This window comes from Stenella coeruleoalba (genome assembly GCF_951394435.1).
Source record: "Stenella coeruleoalba genome assembly, chromosome: 3".
NCBI classification, from domain to species: Eukaryota; Metazoa; Chordata; class Mammalia; order Artiodactyla; family Delphinidae; genus Stenella; species Stenella coeruleoalba.
Genome location: NC_137148.1, coordinates 100,005,280 through 100,026,230, shown reverse-complemented (window position 1 = coordinate 100,026,230; position 20,951 = coordinate 100,005,280). Strand labels below are relative to the sequence as shown.

Sequence of the window (20,951 nt, the reverse complement as noted above, 5' to 3'; positions counted from 1 at the left end):
GATACCAAAAGGGCAGAAATGCAATCAGGTTTTGCTTGACAATATTTCAGTTAGATCCTAAACTTTCTATGTGAATATTATAAATCTCATGACTACAAATATAGTAATATGCAAATGAATTTACTATTACAAAATAAAAATGGATAAGCGAATATAGACACATTTCCCCATTTTTAGGATGACATTTTACACAATGGAAGGTTTAACAAAGGGTTGTAAATGAAAGAAGATACCCTAAAAAAACCTGATGCTACAAATATTACACACACATCAACTAATAGTAACCTTCCAAAGTGAAAAAAATCTGACTGAAAAGTTAAAAAAAAAAAAAAAGACAAAGGATATTTTATTTTGGATATTTCAAGTTAAAATTAAATAATATTGTCAAGTTTTAGTGTTGAAATTTAAATGGAAACATAGTATTAGCCAACTAAAAATAAATTGCTTTTTATTCTCATCACAAATTAAATATTATTGAAATAATTTTAGAATGCAGCAACCAGAAAATTCAAAAAATTTTTTCTGATAAAAACCTTAAATTATTATTTTTTTAAACTCTCAAGAGAAAACAAATATGTTCTACCATATTTTTATACAACTACCACTATTGTATTTAACATCATTATTTTGTCAGAAATATAGACAGACCAAGACACAAGTTAAAAACTATACCAGAACTAAAATTTTTTCCTCTCTATGAATGAATGCTATAAAATAAGAATATTTACTGTAAAATCATGTTAGTGTAAAATAAGGAAGCTGTTTGTAAAATTATGCTCATGACTTTGGTGTTGCCTTCCTGACAAGGACTGTGACAACACATCTTCCCTCCCCTGAAACATACAAAAACTTTCATGTTCTGGCCTTCTTACAATAAAATGCTTTAAAATTTAACATGGCTAAAATCAGTGAATTGCAGAGAGGTGAGTGCTAGTGTACATAAATGTAGAATCAGAGTATTTTTTTCCTTAAGGCTGGAATAGGAAAATTGACATTTACAGTTGGAGATTCCAACACACGTCTCTTAGTCAACAATAAAACAAGTAGGTAGAAAGTCAGTAAAGATGTAAATCACCTGAACAACACCATCAATCAGTTGGACCTAAATAACATTTATAGGACACTGATCCCAAAATAATAATATTGTTTTCAGGTGCACATGAAATATTCACCAAGATAAGCCATACTCTAGACAAATAATAAAGTTAAAAGAATAAAAATCATAAAGAGTATGCATATGGATCATAAAGAAAACTAATGAAAAGATACCTGGAAACCCCCAATTGTTCAGAAATTAAACAACGTACTTCTAATTAAACCATAGGTTAAAGGTGAAATTTCAAGGGAAATTTAAAACATTTTAAACTCAAAGAAAATAAAATATATCATATTTATAAGATGTAGCTAAAGCAGTGCTTAGAGGGATATTTATAGCATTAAATGCTTATATTAGGAAAAAAGAAAGGTCTAAATCAGTAATTTAAGCTTCCACGTTAAGAAACTAGAGAAAGAGCAAAGTAAGCACAAATTCAAGAGGAAGAAATAATACAGATTAGAGCAAATGTAAATAAAAGTAAAAAAAGAAATGTAATAGAGTTATAAAAATTAATTAATCCAAAAATCTGTTCTCTGGTGGAACTGTCACATAGCCTTTAGCAAAGTGGGTAGAAATAAAAAAGAGGAAATACTAAGGATGAAGCAAGTGATGCAAATGCAAGGAGCAGAAGATCTGGGTAAAAGTCCTAACTGTGCACCCTAAGAGTGGCATACCCTTAATTAGCTCACTTTATTCTTTCTGAGCTTCAGTTTCCTTACTTACAAAAAGGGGGTAAAAATAATTTTCATAGGGTAAATGCAGGGATTAAATAAAATATTCATAAAAACTATTTAGAAAGAATAAAAATAAAGAGTCTTTATTCTAATTTGTAAGATTAACAGACTAACTGCTATCTAACACACAAATGCCACATTAACTTCAACATACCTTTAAGGTCCTTGAGGGTGTGGTATCACAGCAAAGCAAAATTCATAAGTTACCATAAAAATAATTTTTGGTGGCAGTAGTAGAGCTCAAATGGGGAAAAATCATTGTACACTAATAGTAACTGGCAGGTGACTGATTGACTGATTGATTGATTTTTTAGTAACTGGCTTTTGGTAAGTTTTCTCTTCAAGGAAAAAAGTGAAAGGAAAAAAGTAGGTCAACAATACAAATAAGGAACTTTTCCTAAAAGAAATACAACGCCTGGCAGAAGTACCTTTTTGCAGATTTTTTCAAAGTTGATATCATCACCAAGAGCAGATTTAGTTACTATATCAGGTTTCAACTCCTGTAAAAGAATAAAACAAACTAATTTTAGTTATGAGCCTTATTTTAAACTGTCATTATTATATGAGAAATTCCTTCCCATGTTGTGCTTTTAAGAAATCCATTATTTAAAGAAACTACTACTTATTTTAATGACATTTCAGGACATTGGCAATTCTATCAATTTAAAAAGAAATGTAGAGATTTACAGAGAAACACTTATATATATATATATATTTTTCGGTACGCGGGCCTCTCAGCGTTGTGGCCTCTCCCGGTGCGGAGCAGAGGCTCCAGACGCGCAGGCTCAGCGGCCATGGCTCACGGGCCCAGCTGCTCCACGGCAAATCTGGGCTTCCCTGGTGGCGCGGTGGTTGAGAGTCCGCCTGCCGATGCAGGGGACACGGGTTCGTGTCCCGGTCTGGGAAGATCCCACATGCCGTGGAGTGGCTGGGCCCGTGAGCCATGGCCGCTGAGCCTGCACGTCCGGAGCCTCTGCTCCGTACCGGGAGAGGCCACAACACTGAGAGGCCCGTGTACCGAAAAAAAAAAAAAAAAATCTAACCCACAAAACACTTTTCTATTATGGAAGGAATTAATCCACATTTATTTTAGAAAGTTAAAAAACACAGAAAAACAGAAAGAAAAATAAGTAAAATTACCAGTAATGTTTACATGGTTATAATTTTATTATACATCCTTCTACAAGCTTCTTTAAAAGAATTTAAGTTTGATATGCATTCCACTAAGGGAATGAAGGATGACTTTAGATCATATGAAAATGCAATTTTTCTACATTAATAGTTATCAAGTTATTCTAATACGCATAAAAAATGAACTTTTTTATTATTGTCTAGAAGAAAGCTAAATAGAAAAATCAGTTGATTTTAAAACAACACTGAGTGACAGTAAGGTGGATATGTGATGTGACAAAACTGCAAACATTAAATGAAAATGATATTTAAATTATACAGGACCATAGTATTTTGTAAACTAGCTTTATTTAATAACAGGGCAAATGTCTATTTTCGGTTTTTTTGCTCTTATTTATTTAATCAAATTCTTGTTACTGGACATTAATACATTTTCTGAGTTTTGATCTTTTTATAAATAAGAATGTGATGACTATCCTTGTACATACTGGTTTGTGTAACTCCTTCTGAAAAATTACCACAGATTCTATATTAAAGAGCTATATTGGAGTTTTGGAAGAAGAGTAGAATGGGAAAAAAATATCAAATATTGATAATGATGATCCAATGTCAAAAAGATCAGAAAGCACTGTTTCTGAGAGTAAAAACTCAATTTCATTTTGTGTACACTAATATAAATGTGAAAAATGTGTACGTGAAACAAATCCATATAAAAAGTACATAAATGATGGACTCATTTTAAAATTGTATATGTGTGTATATATAAAAAAATTCATTATGTGACATATTTTGGCTGAAAATGTCTTTAAGTTTGATGAGTTAATTTAGGAGATGGCCTCCCTTAAGCAGTTTCAAGTTAATAAAGCTATTTAAATTATAGTTAAAAATCCAGATTTTAAGACTTGCTCCACGTTTGTCAATGACTGGCTATAAGCACCTTTCTTTACTCTGTAAGACAAAAATCAGCCTAAAGAGTGAATTGGTTAAATTTTATTGCTAAAATGAACTTAAGTGCAGATGGTAATGATGATACTACCTAAATCTCAACCCACCCACATATTCCCTCCAAAACAATAAATTCAACAAGGAGTACAAATAAAACCAAACATGAACCGTGCCCTCAGCATTATTAGTAGATAAATACCTATAAGCAGAGAAACTAACACCAAATTCAACAGCTCTCACTGCTGCTATAAGCTTATGAATTTACAGAGCCAGAGAATGAAAGACTAAGACACTAGGAGGAAAAGAAGAGAGTGGAGTGAAGGACATGCATTAATGACAGACAAAAAGCTCCACAAGAAAGCAAAAAGTACTACAAAAGGTCAAAGCGTTGAACACAAGTCTCAGACTTGGTAATTCACAGCACTACAGAGAAGGGCGGGCTTGAAAGTGAGTGATTTTGAAGGCGACAGCCTCAAGAAGCACTGCTTTGAGGAGAATTAGATAAATAGGGGTCGTGCACTTCCCTTTAGGGATAACAGTGTAGGTAAAGGAAAGAAAGAGAAATTAAGGACCCTACAGAGACAAAAGAAAATACATGTAAACCAAGTCCTCCTTCTCTTTATCCGCTAAAAAAATGTCACTTTGCCATACTGACATAAGGTGGGCCCTGTATAAGAAACGTCTACAGTTCAGAAAAGAAAAAAAAGTCAAATTCATATAAAATTAATTTAAGAAGAAAAAAGAAAACGTAAATCAAAATATTTTATCTGATTCTCTAAAAACTAAACATCAAAAAGACAACTGTAACATAACCCTGCAAACTTCATTAGGGAGCCTCAAACAAGTAGTTGGGGCCTATAACAAAAAAACTTGCAAAATGAGAAATTAAAACACTGTAGAAGAGAAACAGGTAAAACACAGAAGTGCATCAACAGTTGATAAAGCTTAGGAAATAAAATGCAAGAAAAGAAAACCTATCTCAGAAAGAGAGAACAGATTTAAAGAAAAATTCAATAAGGAACACTGAAGAAAGGCAAGAAAACATTGAAGAAAGACAAGAAAATGAAAAAAAGATAAAGAAAAAGGACAGAAAGAAAATGGCAAAGGATAATCCCACATACATGTAATTGGAGTCTCTGAAGGAGAAAAACAATAGACAAAAGCCAGTACTTAAAACTATAGTCCTAAAACAACTTTCTGGAAAAAAACAACCAAAGAATTTAACAAAAGGGTTTACTATGTACCTAGCTTAAAGAGACCTGGAACAATCAATAATGAAACCCTATTCTGGTAAAACTATTAAAGACAAAGGAAAAAAATCTTCAGCGCTCGTGGCCAAAAAGATCAATTTAGTTATAAGGGTGAAAAAACTGAGCTGGTGTCAGATATCAAGAACAAAATAAAAATAAGTATGGAGCAGCATTTTCAGTATAAGCAAGTGTAAGCCAAGAATTTTACAGTCAAATAGCTCTAAAGAATCAGGTCTAGAAAAATTAGTTTTGAACTTGCAAAACTTCAGGAAATACAGTACACGTGTTTGTCCAGAGGAATCTTCTAGAGGAGGAGTTCAGCCAGCAAGAGATAATTTTGGTAAAAGAACTGATGGTGAGTACGTATCTGCAGAGCTAGAATTAAAAGAAATGTGGGGGCACAGGAGAAAGAATAACACATAAACTTTGTCCTCATGCTCAGAGCCTGTGAATAAGTTACCTTACATGGCCAAAGAGACTTTATTATGTATTTAAGTTAAGGATCCTAAAATGGGGATCCTGGATTACCCAGAGTGGGCCTAACGTAACCACAAGGCTCCTCCTAAGAGGGAAGCAGAAGGGTATGAGTTAGAGCAAGAGGAGAAAAAGGGAGAGATACTGAGGTACTGAGAACTAAAGATGCTGTGCTGTTGGCCTTGAAGACGGAGGAAGGGGCCATGAGTCAACGAACACAGGTGACCTCTAAAACCTGAAAGAGTCTCCACAAGGGATACAATTCTGTCGACATCTTGGTTTAAAACTTCTGACTCCCAGAACTGTAAGATAATAAATCTGTGTTGTTTTTAGCTGCTAAATTTGTGTTAACTTGTTACAACAGCACTAGAAAACTAATATACATATGTTTTATCTCCCACCAATCTTCATATTATAAAATAATTCATTACACCATACTATTTGAACAAGCACCATATACCATAAATAATGCCCAGAATTAGATACTTACCTTAAAACCATAAAAGTAAAATCTAGATGCATTTGGATGGCTTAAACTTTCCTTATCACCCCACTCATACTACAGTATTTTGGGTCAATTCATTTTTACCTTAATTTTAAATATAAACATATGTGTCATTAAAAGGGAATGCTATCTCCTATGACATAGTTCATATAAAATTTTTAAATGGTGCTTAAATAACAAAACTGTATGGACAGGAATGCTGTGCCATAACTAGAATTTTGGTTCAGAACTATCCTAATTAGACACTGAGGAATTTAATAAATCAAGCAGTTTATCAGACAATGCAAAAATTGCAATAAAATATATATTATGAAGTTATTCTTCCCTCCCTACACTTTTATTCAGAAGAGATCAGGAACTGCCTTTCAGAATAAGACTCTTTGATGTGTTATTCCAAATGGATAGACAGCACCTCAAATGTTAGTATTCCCTTCAGCATGTAAGACGAAATTTAACCCACAGCCTTTCTCAATCCTTCTAAGAGTCTGCTATGCAGTCTACTTGACAAGTTCATGGTAAACTGCCAGGACTTTCAAATCATCTCTTAATTGCTCCAAATTCTAAATTTATATACATTCTGACTCAGAATATCTAATACACATTTAAAGGAAGAAGTCTTAAACAACTATTCTCATTATTCTTGGATTGGACTTAGTAGTTCTCATGATAGGTTATTATTTAGCCACAAAATTTCATTTACTCATATTTTAAGAATAAATTACCCTTCAAACTGATTATGAAAGCCGGTTGCTACAGCAAAATTCACTAGGGTCTAATAGATCAGTAATATAAACTGCAGGGGATAGTGGGAATTTATTTTTTTTTAAAGATCTGAAGTAATTCACAGTTTTCAAAGAATGCCTTGGATGATGGATGTTTTACTGGATTTGCGGCTGTGGTACCTTACCTGACAATACATCTACTCTCTTCGTTATAAATGAATGGCTTCCCACAAGAGTTTGAAAAGCACATAAGATTGCAAGCTTTGTGGATAAAACTCCAAAAAGCCCTCATTTAGGTAAAACGTAGAGAACCCTAAAAGACAAATGGTATTTAGAGGCTTGGACATGAAAGAGTTGCAACAATGCCAGGTTTCTGGCTAACTACTCAGAAGAGGAAGTAGTTGGAACCAGCTTGTTGGGAACACTTCTGCTTAAGCTAGCTTGAACATGGTTAGGTAGTAAGCCATCTGGTCAAAAGGTCTGAGGAACTACATAAAACAGTCAGAGAATAATTTATGCTTATACTAAGCTTAATCTTTCACTTTCTTTATGGGAAAATGGAATGAAGAGCCCAGAGTGTAAGTTCTTCAAGGGTGAGAATGGTCTCTTATCCACCTTTGACTATTTGATCCTAGTATAATGATATCAATACATCTGTTCAACAGAAATGGACCAGAGTGAAAAAATTTTAAATGCCTGTTTCTTAGTGAGAGGTCAGTAAAGTCTCTTACCAATAGAAAGTCAAATTCAGAATTTCCAAAGAATTTTTAGTTGCCAATGTGGGTTTTTTCTTTAGAAAAGCAAAGATGAAGAGATAAAATACTAGAAAAAATAGCTAGGACTACTAGAGTGTTGCAAAACAGAAGACTTACTGCTCAAAAGTATTCTACATTACCATAATTTTTATTCATAGTGGGAGACGGCCAAATACTACTTAAGAACTCACTGAAACGTAGATATTATATTGTGAATGGCTGGGAAACTGCATTAGCTAACAAGCCAGGCAGGTGCCATAAAAGACAAGACTGCTCTTTCTGAGAAAAGATTTCATTACGAACTGGAAAACTAAGATCCATTTCTAGACCCAGCAAAAGACATTTTTACACAGCAGCTCTGTTCCTATTCCAAAGACATTAAACATACTCAATGCAGAAAGGTAGACTTAAACATGGTTAAGAAAATACCAATAAAAATGTGAAAGAAAAGACACAAGTTCAGTGATTATATGATAATTTTACACTATGCCATTCCTAGTATATAGGGTTAAGACAGGAACACTTGGCTTTCTTTTATACGAAACTAATTCCAGTGCCTTTTTTCAGATAAAATATTTCTGTTAAATTTTAGAGTTTTCTGTACTTTAAATTGAATTTGACCATTTCAAATAATTCTGCAATTTCAAATGCAGAATAAGATGCATTATTCCATATGGTAATTTGCAAATTTTATACCAAAGTCATACGTTACGGACTTTGGAAAAAAATACCTACCTAGATTTCAACTTAAAAAAGAAAATTTTAAACACTTTTAAAGTTTGACAGAAAGTAAAATGACAAAAGTAAAAACACAAAACCATTCTCAATTAGAAAACCATGGATCAAGAAAAAACAATGGGAAAATGAAGATACCTGAGTTATGTAACAAATGCTAAATATGGAATACTGCACTAAACAACTTTAAAATGAGTGTAAGAGAGACACATTAAACTGGACAAGTAAAACTTGAGCTACTTTACAAAAATGCTGCAAAGATTTTTCATAAAAATAGATGTTTAAATTTATCATCAAAGGGGAATTAAAAATAACTAATTTGCCACCAATCAAATGCTAATGCTAACAAATGCTCTGAAACTGAGCTTAAGTAGTTTTTTTCCCTTAGATTTCCTTAAAATAACTCAAGTCTGAAAATCTTCATCTTCCCACTTGCAAGCTTATTCATCAGTGAGGCAGGGCTCCGTGTTGACTTGCATAAGACATACATTCTTTTATTTTAGACATTTAATCCAGCTTTATTTCTAGCATCAGTATAACTCGTTTCTTTTATTTAAGGTTTCAAATTTATAACTATCCAATCCATCTCAAAGATGAAATAAAGCATTAACTTCTTTACAATATATACGCTATGAGTTACTAATCCATTCATAAAGATCAGAATTATAGGGGACTTCAGCTCTCACATAATTCTATACCTGTGTAGGAAAGGGTTAACTCAGCAGGCCTGGGCTGCTCAAACTCTGCACAGTCCTGAGAAGGCCTATCTTCAGGACTGGCCTTTGGCCAGGAAATAAGTTCTGAGCCCTTGGGCCACAGGCTTACCAAGTTGATGAGGCAGTTTACCCTAACAATGTGATTTATGGTGATCATGTCTCTACTCTGGGGAGCTGGAGTCTAAGTAGTTATGGTGAGTCACGCAGGTGATTCATGGCTATGTGACTGGCTCCCGAAAAAAACCCTGACACCAAAGCTCAACTGAGCTTCCCTGGTAGGCAACACTCTGCAAGTATTGTCACACATCACTGCTAGGAGTGTGTCCATGCGACTATACTGGGAGAGGGCATCTACAAGCTTATGCTTGATTTCTCCTGGACTTCCCCCCATGTGCCTTTTCCTTTTGCCGATTTTAATCTGTATCCTTGAACAGAAATAAACTGTTGCTCTGAGTATAGAAGTTTTTTTTTTTTCCTTGAGCCCTGTGAATCCTTCTATTTAATCACTTAACCTTGGGGACCCTCAACCACTCAACTTTAAAGAAGAGAAAATGATAACCTAATAAAGTTTAAGAGACTCATTCAAGGTATTACAATAGGGCTCAAACTAGAATCCCCACAGTTTGCTTTTTGCCATAACCTGCTGTCAGTGGTGATAAAGTAGAAATTCCTTCTTCTTCACGTTAAACTAACATTGCTCAAGTTTCCTGCATTAAAGATAGCCATTCACTAATAACCAGATCCATCAGAATATATCTCAGTTCCTTTATTTCACACTGTGCCAGATGCTATTGCTTTGCTTATATTCAAGAGCAAATTTAATTGAAATTAGTTAATCCCAATTTTGAATATTTGGCTGTCTCCTTCTCTCCAAAGGCTTTCGTTTGAACAAATGAATATACTGACTCATGACTATATAACCAGTGTAATGTTGTCTCTGGCTGAGTGGGGAAAGTATGTTGGCAACCAAACTATTCTATATCAGGCAGTGGGGAGGGACACTGGGTAAAGACAAAAAGTAACTTGGAGGCACTAATCAAGCTGACATTAATTCCAACTGGCTCTAAGATTGGGCTTTTAACGCAGTAAAATATAAAACATGTTTGTAGTTTCCAAAATGTGATTAAAATTGGAACATGATATTTAGATTATGAGGGGTTAATCCCAATACCAGGGAATTACAAGGTGCCAAGAAAAGTCTGGATTCTTGGAGGTTTTTCTTGCCTAATTGGAAATGAGGCAAGAAATGCACTTCTCTGAAATAAAGAAACTGAAATAACTCGTGAGAGACCTATTGACATCCAAATTCATGCTTTTCCACAGATGGGAATCTCATTATGGTTACCCTTCAGTGACAACAAAAACCTTATTTCCTAAATATTGTTCTACTGTCTCCTAAATACAGTACCAGATGTAACTTCAATAAGGTTATACTCTGTCATCATATTGCCAAGGGATTTTTCCAAATAAAATATCTTTGTCTTCCTCCTTCACCTATTCCTGTGTTATCTATGGTAATTAATGGCATCTCCAGCCTCTGCTACTCAGGTTAGACAGCTCAGAGTCATCTGACACTGTGGGCCTCTTCGGCATGCTTCTGTTATGCTCCAATCCCCCTTTCCACTTTCTCTACTGTAGTGTCTGTTGAATTTAAAATTGTTCCCTCCTTTGGATTACCGTTATCCTACCCACAGGCTCAGAACTTCATTATCGATTGTGTGGATTATAATAGCATAACTGGGTTTCCTGCTTCCAGAACCAGTTAACTCCAAGGCCCATTTTGTCACTGTCTTGAATACAGAATGAAGCCAAAGAACTTAAGTCTGGTCTTTCATTACCTGGTCTCAATGCCTCTTTCTAATATTACATAATACACTTTTTCTAGGAGTCTCATATGCCATTCATTCAGTTTTACACAGAATTCCCTGAATAAATTTCCTATTGTCCCACCTCAGTATCTTTGGTTGGCCATCTGCTTTTAAAAATTTTATCGTGAAATGCCTTTCTCTAACTGGTCACCTACCTTTCTCACTCCCTTTCTCCCCAATCAAGATCTATTCAATTCTTGGTTTCTGAATGTCACTAAAATGAAACAAGGCTTCTTAGAGAAATGGCTGATTATGGATCTGAGGCAGAAAAAGTATAATCCCTGCAAAATTTTGCTATGCCAGAAAAGGAAGAACTAATTGAGTTCTCTCAAAAAGTCATAAAAGCTGGCTTAGAAAGGATACTACTGGTCAAATTTGGGTGTCCAACAGAGTAATGACAGCAAATTATAACCACACTGACCATATCATTTGTTGTTCAAACCAGGACCCATTTGAGAGTGAAATGAGGCTCTTTTAAAAATAATGCTGGGACAAGTGATGATTACCAGAACACCAAGGAAATCTAGTCATATGGTCACCCTAATTATAACACTTGACAATTCTTGCTACCTCCAGATTTCTCTTTATTTTCTCTTACAGCCACTTCAAGCAGGCTTTTACCCCACCAATGCTATTCCTGTTAAACTGACCAATCTTCACGTTGCTAAATCTAATGAGCAGACCTCAGTGCTCCTCTTACTCGACATATCCGCAGCATCTGACTCTTACCTTCCTTGGCCTATTACCAACTTTCAGTAAGTTAACTGCTCCTTTTTCCTTGATATACTTTCTTTATTTGACTTACAGGACCCATGGTATTGGTTGTTCTTTCTTAGCTTTCTTTGCTAGCTCTTCCTCTAACTAAATACCTTAACAGTAGACCAAGATTCTGTCCTTGGTATTCTTCTCTTCACTATTATCTAAGATTTAGTGATTTCATCCAGTTTCATGACTTTAAAGATCACATACATGTCAACAACTCCCAGAAGTCTCTTTCCAGCTGAAACCTCTCTTCTGCACTCCAGACTTATATATCAAACTACTTCATATCATCTCTCCTAACCCTTCGTACCCTGCTCTATTTTTTCCACAGTATATCATCCACTAACATAATACATAAGTAGCTTATTTATTATGTCATCTTCCCCAATCCCCCAGAAAAATAAATTACAAAAGACCAGGAAATTCTATTTTTCCCCCCTCAGGTGTATCATAAGTGCCTAAAAAGAACATGTCATTTGGTAAATGTTCAAAAATACTTGTTAACAGAATAGATACTGAAGTTATTTTTACTTGTTAGACATTATAAATTGTTAAACTGAGTATCTCAGTTATCTCAGTATTGGGTATAGCATAAATCAGACCTGCCAGTAAACACTGCTCCTGTTCAGGAGCTGAATGAACTACAAGAGAGTACATTTAATAACTATGTCTTTCATCCAAGTTTATTATTTGACCAGGTTGATATGTGAATCTAAATTGCTATCACACCTAACACATAACTTCATTTAGGTAAACTAGTAAAATAATCTAAAAACTTTGTATCTCTTGATCCTGCAAGTATTTCCTTTATAAAACAAACACGATAAAGCGATATAAATTTAAGTCTCCATTCTTACCTTGTTACAGTCAGTCACTTTTTAAGACTCAGCTTCATGCTACAGGAAGTTTTCCTTGAATCCTCAAAGCAGTACTAAGTGGTGCTCCTCCAATACATCTATCAGTGTTCTGTACACTGTAGTGAAACTGTTTACATGTCCATGTCTCTCATTAGACTATAAGCTTCTCAAGGGCAAACACCATATTAATTTCTATATATCTATAAACTAGCACAGTATTTGGCATACGAAGTACAGACCTAGTATATTTTTGCTGAGCTGAAATAAAGTACTTTGGACATGAGGATGGTTCTGAAATGACATTATAAAAATGTGCAAACTTTTCCGGCAAAGTACAGAACTAAACAATATCAGGTAAAACTTTCATTTTTTGTATCCTACAGTACAAACTAAAATAATAAGGATGATTTCAACACTGGTCTAAATTCACAATGCAACACGGACAATGATGATGGACTGTGTGGTATAGTACATCTCCAAAAGATCTCTGTTCAAGAACTCTGTCATTGAATAGTTTTGGCCTACCTTAAAAAAAATGGTATTGAAGGCAATGGCTATCTTGAATAATATTTCATCTATGCTATTTATATGGAGTGAAAGACTACAGAGATTCAAAATCTTAAAAGTTTATTAAAAGAGTACTATACTAGGAACACTGATATTGCATATTTTATTTAATCCCCACAGCAAAGAAGTCAGACATGAATTATTTCCAGTTTTAAAGTGAAGAAACAGACTCAATGACACACAATTAGTTAATGGTACGAAAACAATATCAACCCAACTTGTTAAAAATTTCAGGAAATAACACAAATGGCTTTATTCTTCTTTGCTGTTGTAATTATACCCTTCCTCATCTTAAAAGTTATCAACATACTGTTGATTTTAGTTCAAAAAACTCACTATTTGAAACTCAAATTCTTAAACCTGAAATTAAAAATGAACTAATAATAAAGTCTCTAGCATTAGTATTAGATGGAGTATAAGAAAAAGAAACAAAAAAATTACCAAACAACTTTGATAGAGATTTATCTTCATTTTGATTAGAAAAATTTAATGGTACTTTGCTATAACCTCTTTAAATATCTATTTATAATAGATGTGCACATTAATATTTGAAATATGTTACTGAGAGTCTTCTATTGTGCAGAATATCAGGCATTGTTTAAAAATACAAATAACCAGAAAGAGTATAATTTTCAAAATAACATGCAAATGACCTGACATAACACAAAGGAGCAAGCACTGCAATAGACTGTTAAAAACTGATCACCCAAGTACTATACATATGAAGATGAAGTAGCAAGGCAATTTCTCCTCAGTGCTGTCGCTCTCAATGGCGGGAAAAATAAAACGATACCCAGAATCACTGCGGGACCTTTCTCAAATCGCACAAACATCCCATTCATTATGATGTATGTCCCCAGGCATGCATCTTCGACCATTTATCCTCTGCCTCCCCCAACAAAATCACTGTTTCAGAGGATGGTGAAGGCTGTGAAAATGATTCGCTCTGGTTTTGTTAAGAGCATGTACGAGGCGGTGAATTCTGCCTTGTTATCAGATAAAGCTACAGAAACTTAACAACAGGAATGCACAAAGTATGTGGAGGGGATATAATATTGATTGAAACATGTAGACAGAAATGGTCAGGAAGAGAGAGGCCAACTGATAAAAAAAGCTTTTAATACCCACAAGGAATCAGAACTGGTCTGGTAGACAACAGGAAAAGCTAACTTAGGTTGCTGATTATGAGGATGATATAATAGGAAATTTTACCAGTGTCAGGTTTTTGCTGGCAGCCAGTTAAAAGAATTACTAAATATCAACAAATAGTACAGTAGTCTCCCCTTATCTGCAGTTTTGCTTTCTGTGGTTTCAGTTACCCATGGTAAACAGCAGATCGAAAATAAAAAATTCCAGAAATAAACAATTCATAAGTTTTAAATTGTGCACCACTGTTCTGGGTAGTGCGATGAAATCTTGTGCCATTTTGACCTGTCCTGCCTGGTACATCAATCATCCCTTTGTCCAGGTTTCTTGCCCGTTAGTCACTCAGAAGCCATCTCCTACCAAATTGACTGTTGAGGTATCACAGAGCCTCGGAGTAGTGACACTGGCTATTCGATTATGCCAAAAAGAAGCGATAAAGTGCTTTCTTTAAGTGAAAAGGTGGAAGTTCTCGACTTAGTAAGAAAAAAATCCTAAGCTGAGGGTGCTAAGATTCACAGTAAGAACAAATCTTCAATCCATGAAATGGTGAAGAAGAAAAAGAAATTCAGGCTAGTTTTGCTGCTGCACCTCAAACTGCAAAAATCACGGATAAGTGCTCAGTTAAAAAAGGCATTAAATCTGTGGATGGAAGACATGAACACAAAACATGTTCCAACTGACGGCCATGTGCTGCACCAGAAAGCACTGAGCCTATAGGAAGACTGCAGCCAGGGATCCACTGAAACAAGTGACATTAGCTTTACTGCAAGTAAGGGATGACTACACAGATTCAGTAATAGGTTTGGACTGAAAGATATAAAAATTACTGGAAAAGCTGCATTTGCCAATGACGAAACCTCTGCCACATTTTTGGCAGAGTTAAAGGGGTTGATTAAACAGAGAGACCACATTCACATAACTTTTATTACAGTATATTGTTAAAATTGTTCCATTTTATTATTAATCTCTTATTGTGCCTAATTTATAAATTAAACTTTATCACAGGTATTTACTTTTAGGATAAAACATAGTACTTATAGGATTGAGTACTATCTGCCATTTTATGCACCCACTGAGGGTCTTGGCATGCCTACAGACAAGGGACTACTATACAGTCTCATTTTACTTCCAACTTGACTTTCACGTTTAAAGTTAAATCTTCATATTCTAAAAACTAAACGGAATTCATCTTTTAACTATAAATTATTTTCATCAAGATATGAAAATAATTACTGACACAAAAATAATTACCATTTCAGTGTGCTAAAAACAACTTGCATAATTCAATAGTCCAAAGATTTGCATTTCACTTAAAAATAGATATTAAGTAAGCATAAATGTCGTCAAATAATTTGGTCAAATGAAGCTCCAAAGCCACCTTGTCACGATATACTCCTATCTCTCACAACAGAAATACTTTTAGAAAACAGAAAATTTTTTTTTTTTTTTTTGCGGTGCGCCACCAGGGAAGCCCGAACAAAACATTTTTATCCTCCCCTCCCCTGATCTAAACTGTTCTTGGCACATAAAATGACCCACTTCTGTCATGTTCAAAGAGGCAGGCAGAGAAAATGAGACAGAGCAATTATATCAGCCCAAAGATTCTACATAGAACACTTCTGCACTCTAAGGAATAAGTCAGAGTGGACAGATTCTTTCATCATTCTAGAGATTCTCTTCTAACAAAATGGCTGGCTTTGGGGATAAAAGTTAACCATTTTGAAGTGGAATCCAAACATTTGTTTAAAAGGGCATTATTTCGTGGCAAATTTATAGGGAGTAAATAAAATACTTAAAACCACTTTATTTAGAATAAAATGTTAAGAATAAGAATAATTAGAAAAGGTGAGATATATATAGGTATTATTTTTTATTATTTAGTATATCAAAAAAATGACAAAATTACAACTTGGTATGAATATATTATATTCACCTTTTTACTCCTGAATTTTTTAAATATACATACCCAATGCAAGTTTAGGTTTCCTTACCGAACCACAAAGAGTTAAGGAAACAAAAAAAAAGAAACAAAATCTCAAATTTAATGAACAATTACATAAACTCACAGCACATTTTCCCCCCAAGAGTGTAATGGTGAAGAAGAAATGGTGAAGTGCATCAAAAGGCCTTAGGAAAATTGTATTGGGTGACTGAGGCAGATTTTCCCTTTAATTTTAGAATTATGACTAAGATATAGGGAGGTACTCTAAAGGGTATAGGTATGTGTTAAAAGAGAGCAGTCTTTAACTGAAAGAATAAGGAACAATCATTCAAAGTCTCAAGAAAGTCAAACTATTTGTTATTATAAGTTCTAATTCCTTCAAAGTATTTTCTCTAGAACCTTCAAGTTTTCAGTAATCTTTTTCAAGGGCATATATGATAATAAAATACATATTTATTTCTTAAATATATTTCTGTGTGTTAATAATTTAAAGAACCTGCAGCAAGTAATTCTAGAATGTTACATTCAAATGTTTTTAAAATATAGTGCCAAACTGAGTAAGGAAAAAAAATGTTTTGAAATATAATCAGTTACCAATGCACAGTCCCAAGGGAATTGATTATTTTGGTATTTAGCTTCCAGATGTTATTTCTAAATGTTAAATGCACACACAAAATCCTTTATGGATAACAAGACACTGTATCTTTAGGGAGGCCCAACTATTCCAATTATATCAAATTAATAATAAATCCTATTTTTTTCCAAAAGGGGCAATGATGATATATTATTTCACTATTGTTTTCACTTTTCAATTAATAGTGATCATTAAAAGCACAATGCAAAAGCACACTGATCATACCTAATTATTCTTGATAAAATTATGCACTTAATTCTTTTTTTTTTTTTTAACATCTTTATTGGGGTATAATTGCTTTGCACTTAATTCTTAAGAGAGGTTAGGTTAGTAGAGTGTTAAGAACATGGGTTATTGATTCAGATAGATTTGGACTGAATCCTGGCTTTGCCATGCTCTAGTAGTGCAACTCTGAGGAAGGCAATTAACGCTTAAATCCCCAGTTTCCACTTCAGTAAAACGGTGTTAATTAGGAACCATGAAGAGCCACTATGAAGATTAGAGATCATATATGCAGGCTACAGCAAAGAACATGACATAGAGTAGGTGCTCAATAAAAACTAAAATTATTATTAAGTTATTTATGAGCAGTGTTCTTATATCTGAAATTGAGCTTCCTAGTGCTATAAATAATATTTAAGTCTGGGAAGTAAAGTTGTTACATGACACAGTATCCTTGCTATATAATTGGGATTCAATTAAATACTATCAAGGAAATCATATCAATTTGATAAATCAGTAAAATTTAAATTTTAAAAATTAAAATTTTTTATTAAACTTTTCCAAGAAACCTTCCCTAATTACTAGTTAGAAGCAACCTTTTGCTCTTTTAAGATTTTCAAAGACCCTAGCATAACTTACCCAGTTTTTAAAACTGTGCATACCAGCTCCTTTCTCTGATAGTATATGATTTTTGCAGAGCAGGATCAATGAATCACATAGCATATTAGCTTCCATAAAGATAACCTTGATAAATGTCTCCTTAATGAATGAAAAAATTAAGCCAGTAATTGCTTTCTAATCAGGGATCTCACCTCCAATCTTGTTTCCTTTTAATCAATCTTCCACTCTCCTCCAAATTTCTCTTTCTAGAAAACACATATGATTATTCAAAAACCTTTGATTACCCACATTTCCCAAAAGGCTTTCAGTTGTAATCACATCTTCCATCTAGCCACTATCTTCAGCTATTTGTTCTTCCTCTCAATCTATATTCCAGCCACAACATTAATTCATTAATGAAATACTTGCTGAATGTGTTTTATGTCAATTAGTGCACTAAGCACTGGAGACAGAAATATTCTATCCGTAAAAAAGTCATATAAAGAAATAATTACAGTTCAATGTGCTAAATGAATACTATTATAGCCAAAGAGTCCTAAGCAGCCCTTCCAAATCACACAATGTACTTGCAGACCTATATGCTCTGTTCTTGTGCTCTATTTACCTAGACTACCTTTTCTAAAACAGAATCATACTTATTCTTCAAGTTCCAACTCAGTGCCACACATTCTGTAAGATCCTCCCTAAATTCTGTAAGTAATGAAATAAATTGATCCCTTCTCTAGGTTCCTACAAATCTTTGATTGTAACACGGTATGGTATATATCATACAGAGACTCATACACTTGTTTCCCACAGAACAGTATGTTCCCTGACAGCAGAAACCTATTAATCTACATACATAATAGGTTCTAATTTAAAACGTATTTAACTAACCTGAGTATATGATATGATTTATAATAGCTGTACTGTAAATTCTTAATCATCTTTTTATTTGTACATTTTTCATTTTTGGTTGCAAATTTTATGAGTCTTAGAAGATATATGATCATTAATAAACTAGGAGGCTATCTTAGATTGTGATGAACAGAAGAATAACTGTAGTTACTGATTGACTACCACCAAAACTCATAAGTTCTACTTTAATATACTGAGTTTCAACAAAAATCAAGAATTAAAAAAGTGAGAATTTCTCTCCCTACCTCACCCATACATAAAATTAATATGCCTTGTAAAGGGTTTAGTTCTTATAGAAGGGGAGAATAAAAGAACTACACATTTTCAATGTAAATTGCTAAAAAAGCACTTTTAATTGGAGCAATCACTACCCTTGGGATTATTTTTATTTCTTAGAAGACTACATAGTTTATATAATTTAGTGGCAGGTAGAGAAAAAAATAAAATTCTTCACAGCCAAGAAAAAAAACAGAACATTTACTGAGTTTTTCTCGTCACAAAATACTAACTGAGTAGCAAAACACTAACATGAGTTATTCTAACATATAGAATGTTTATGTTCATAACATAAAACATAAAGAATACAGAGTTTCCATTACAACAGAAATCTAACAACATAAAACATATGTTCAAATTAAGGAGTGTAAATGTTTAAAAATAATCTATCTCCATTTAACCCAAAATTCAGGTGATATCGCAGTTGAATAAAAAGAAAATCCCATTTAAAAAAAGTTATTTACTATTCTTATTGCTGCTTTTCTTTGGGGCCCTTTGTCTCCCACTGTGTGTTTCCAACAAAATATGTTGTAATATTTGCCCCTTTTCTTAATCACCACATTATTCCATATTGGAATTAGGATAGTAGTATTAGTTGTCCAAATTTTTTAAAATTAAAAGTTGAAAAGGGCTTTGGATACTTTCACAGTTAGTAGGAATGTCCTGCCAAGATTGTAAGTTCAAATTTCCAAAATTACAAAACTTAAAAAATCAAATCAAAACAAACAGAAATAAGAAAAAAAAATTTTGGAAAAAAGGCTCATGTGATACTCCTTCCTTCTTACCCCTAAATCCTGTTTACACACTCAGTAGCCTTTGAACTAGGCTTATCTGGACTGAAGCAATTCCAAAGTCAGTTTTTTATTTTAAAATTAAATGTATATAATGACTCTGTAAATGGTAAGAGCACTTCATCACTTTTACCAACAAGGACCTGTACCTTTTCCTTTGTTTTCAAATAGAAACAATAAGGTTAAAAAGCAGAGAATGGATACCACTTTTATTTGCTACCACTGCTCTTATTTAAAAGACAAAAATATTTTAAGGTCACCATAGACTTGATATAACATCTTTATATCAACACAGCTTACAATGAAAATTGTGACCCCTACACATTAAAAATGCAACACTGCTAAGGATTTTAGGATTATGAGCTATTCAAAATACTGGCTTAAAGCTGCAGAAACCACATGCCAGGAAAGCAAACTAGAATTCCAATGTGATGATCTGTTTCTAAACACTGTTGCGTGAGTGTGAAGAGAGCGGTATATACTGACCCCTTGCCCTTTTCAAACACCACTATGATTTCCTGTTTATCATTTCAAATGTCACAAGTTGAGTACAGAAGGATATTAAATCAGGGCATCTTGCTTTGCCTTCAGAGGCAATAAAAGTTCTCCCTTAAAGAAAACTGAATTAGAAGTTAACTGCTCTTAGAGCACCGGCTAAGCTGGCTATAAAATGGAGAGCCTATTCATTCTTCTGTTTCTGATAATTAACATTAAAACCAACAAACAAAACATACTACCCTAAGTTGAAAATTTTTATTGAGGGTCTTTAAAGTTACCCTAAAGGTTTAAAGAAATTCTTTATTACTTGATTTCTATAATGCATTAGAGAAAAATACTCTAAATTAAAAGTACAGATATATAAAAGAGAATTATAGGTTATATAGTGCTGATCTTGAAGCTATAAAAGACCATAATGTGGGTATGCTCAATGAGTATGGGGAAGCAAACAAGAAAGAGAAACATTATGCCTCTTCCATACTTGGAACAGTGTTTGCAGCTTTTAGGTTTCAGACGAAAGGAAGAAAATATGAATGTGGAAACAATTTCAGACTTTTGAGATTTAAATATACTTTAACAGAAAGAAATAGGACAGGGAAGGGGAAGGAGGAGAGAAGGCATGCTTAGGATCACATGAGCAAGAACAAAACCCTTTCTAATTCTATCAGCACAGTTCTGCAAAGTATTCTAGACCACAGAAGAACAACAACTTGAAAAATTCATCAATAATTAGGATCTAATAAATGAGCTTACACTTTAAAAATAATATTGCTAATTTTGAAAACAAGAACAACAATATCAACATAA

At 33.7% G+C, this 20,951-nt stretch overlaps 1 protein-coding gene across 1 annotated transcript in view; it reads right to left on the bottom strand.

Annotated features, from left to right (window-relative positions):
• The window catches only part of SRFBP1 (serum response factor binding protein 1), a 52,569-nt gene that overhangs the window by 14,019 nt on the left and 17,599 nt on the right, over nt 1–20,951 (bottom strand). Inside the window, exon 4 of the mRNA XM_079917257.1 lies at nt 2,259–2,330. Coding sequence (XP_079773383.1) covers nt 2,259–2,330 — 72 coding nt within the window. The remainder of the gene's footprint in view (nt 1–2,258; nt 2,331–20,951) is intronic.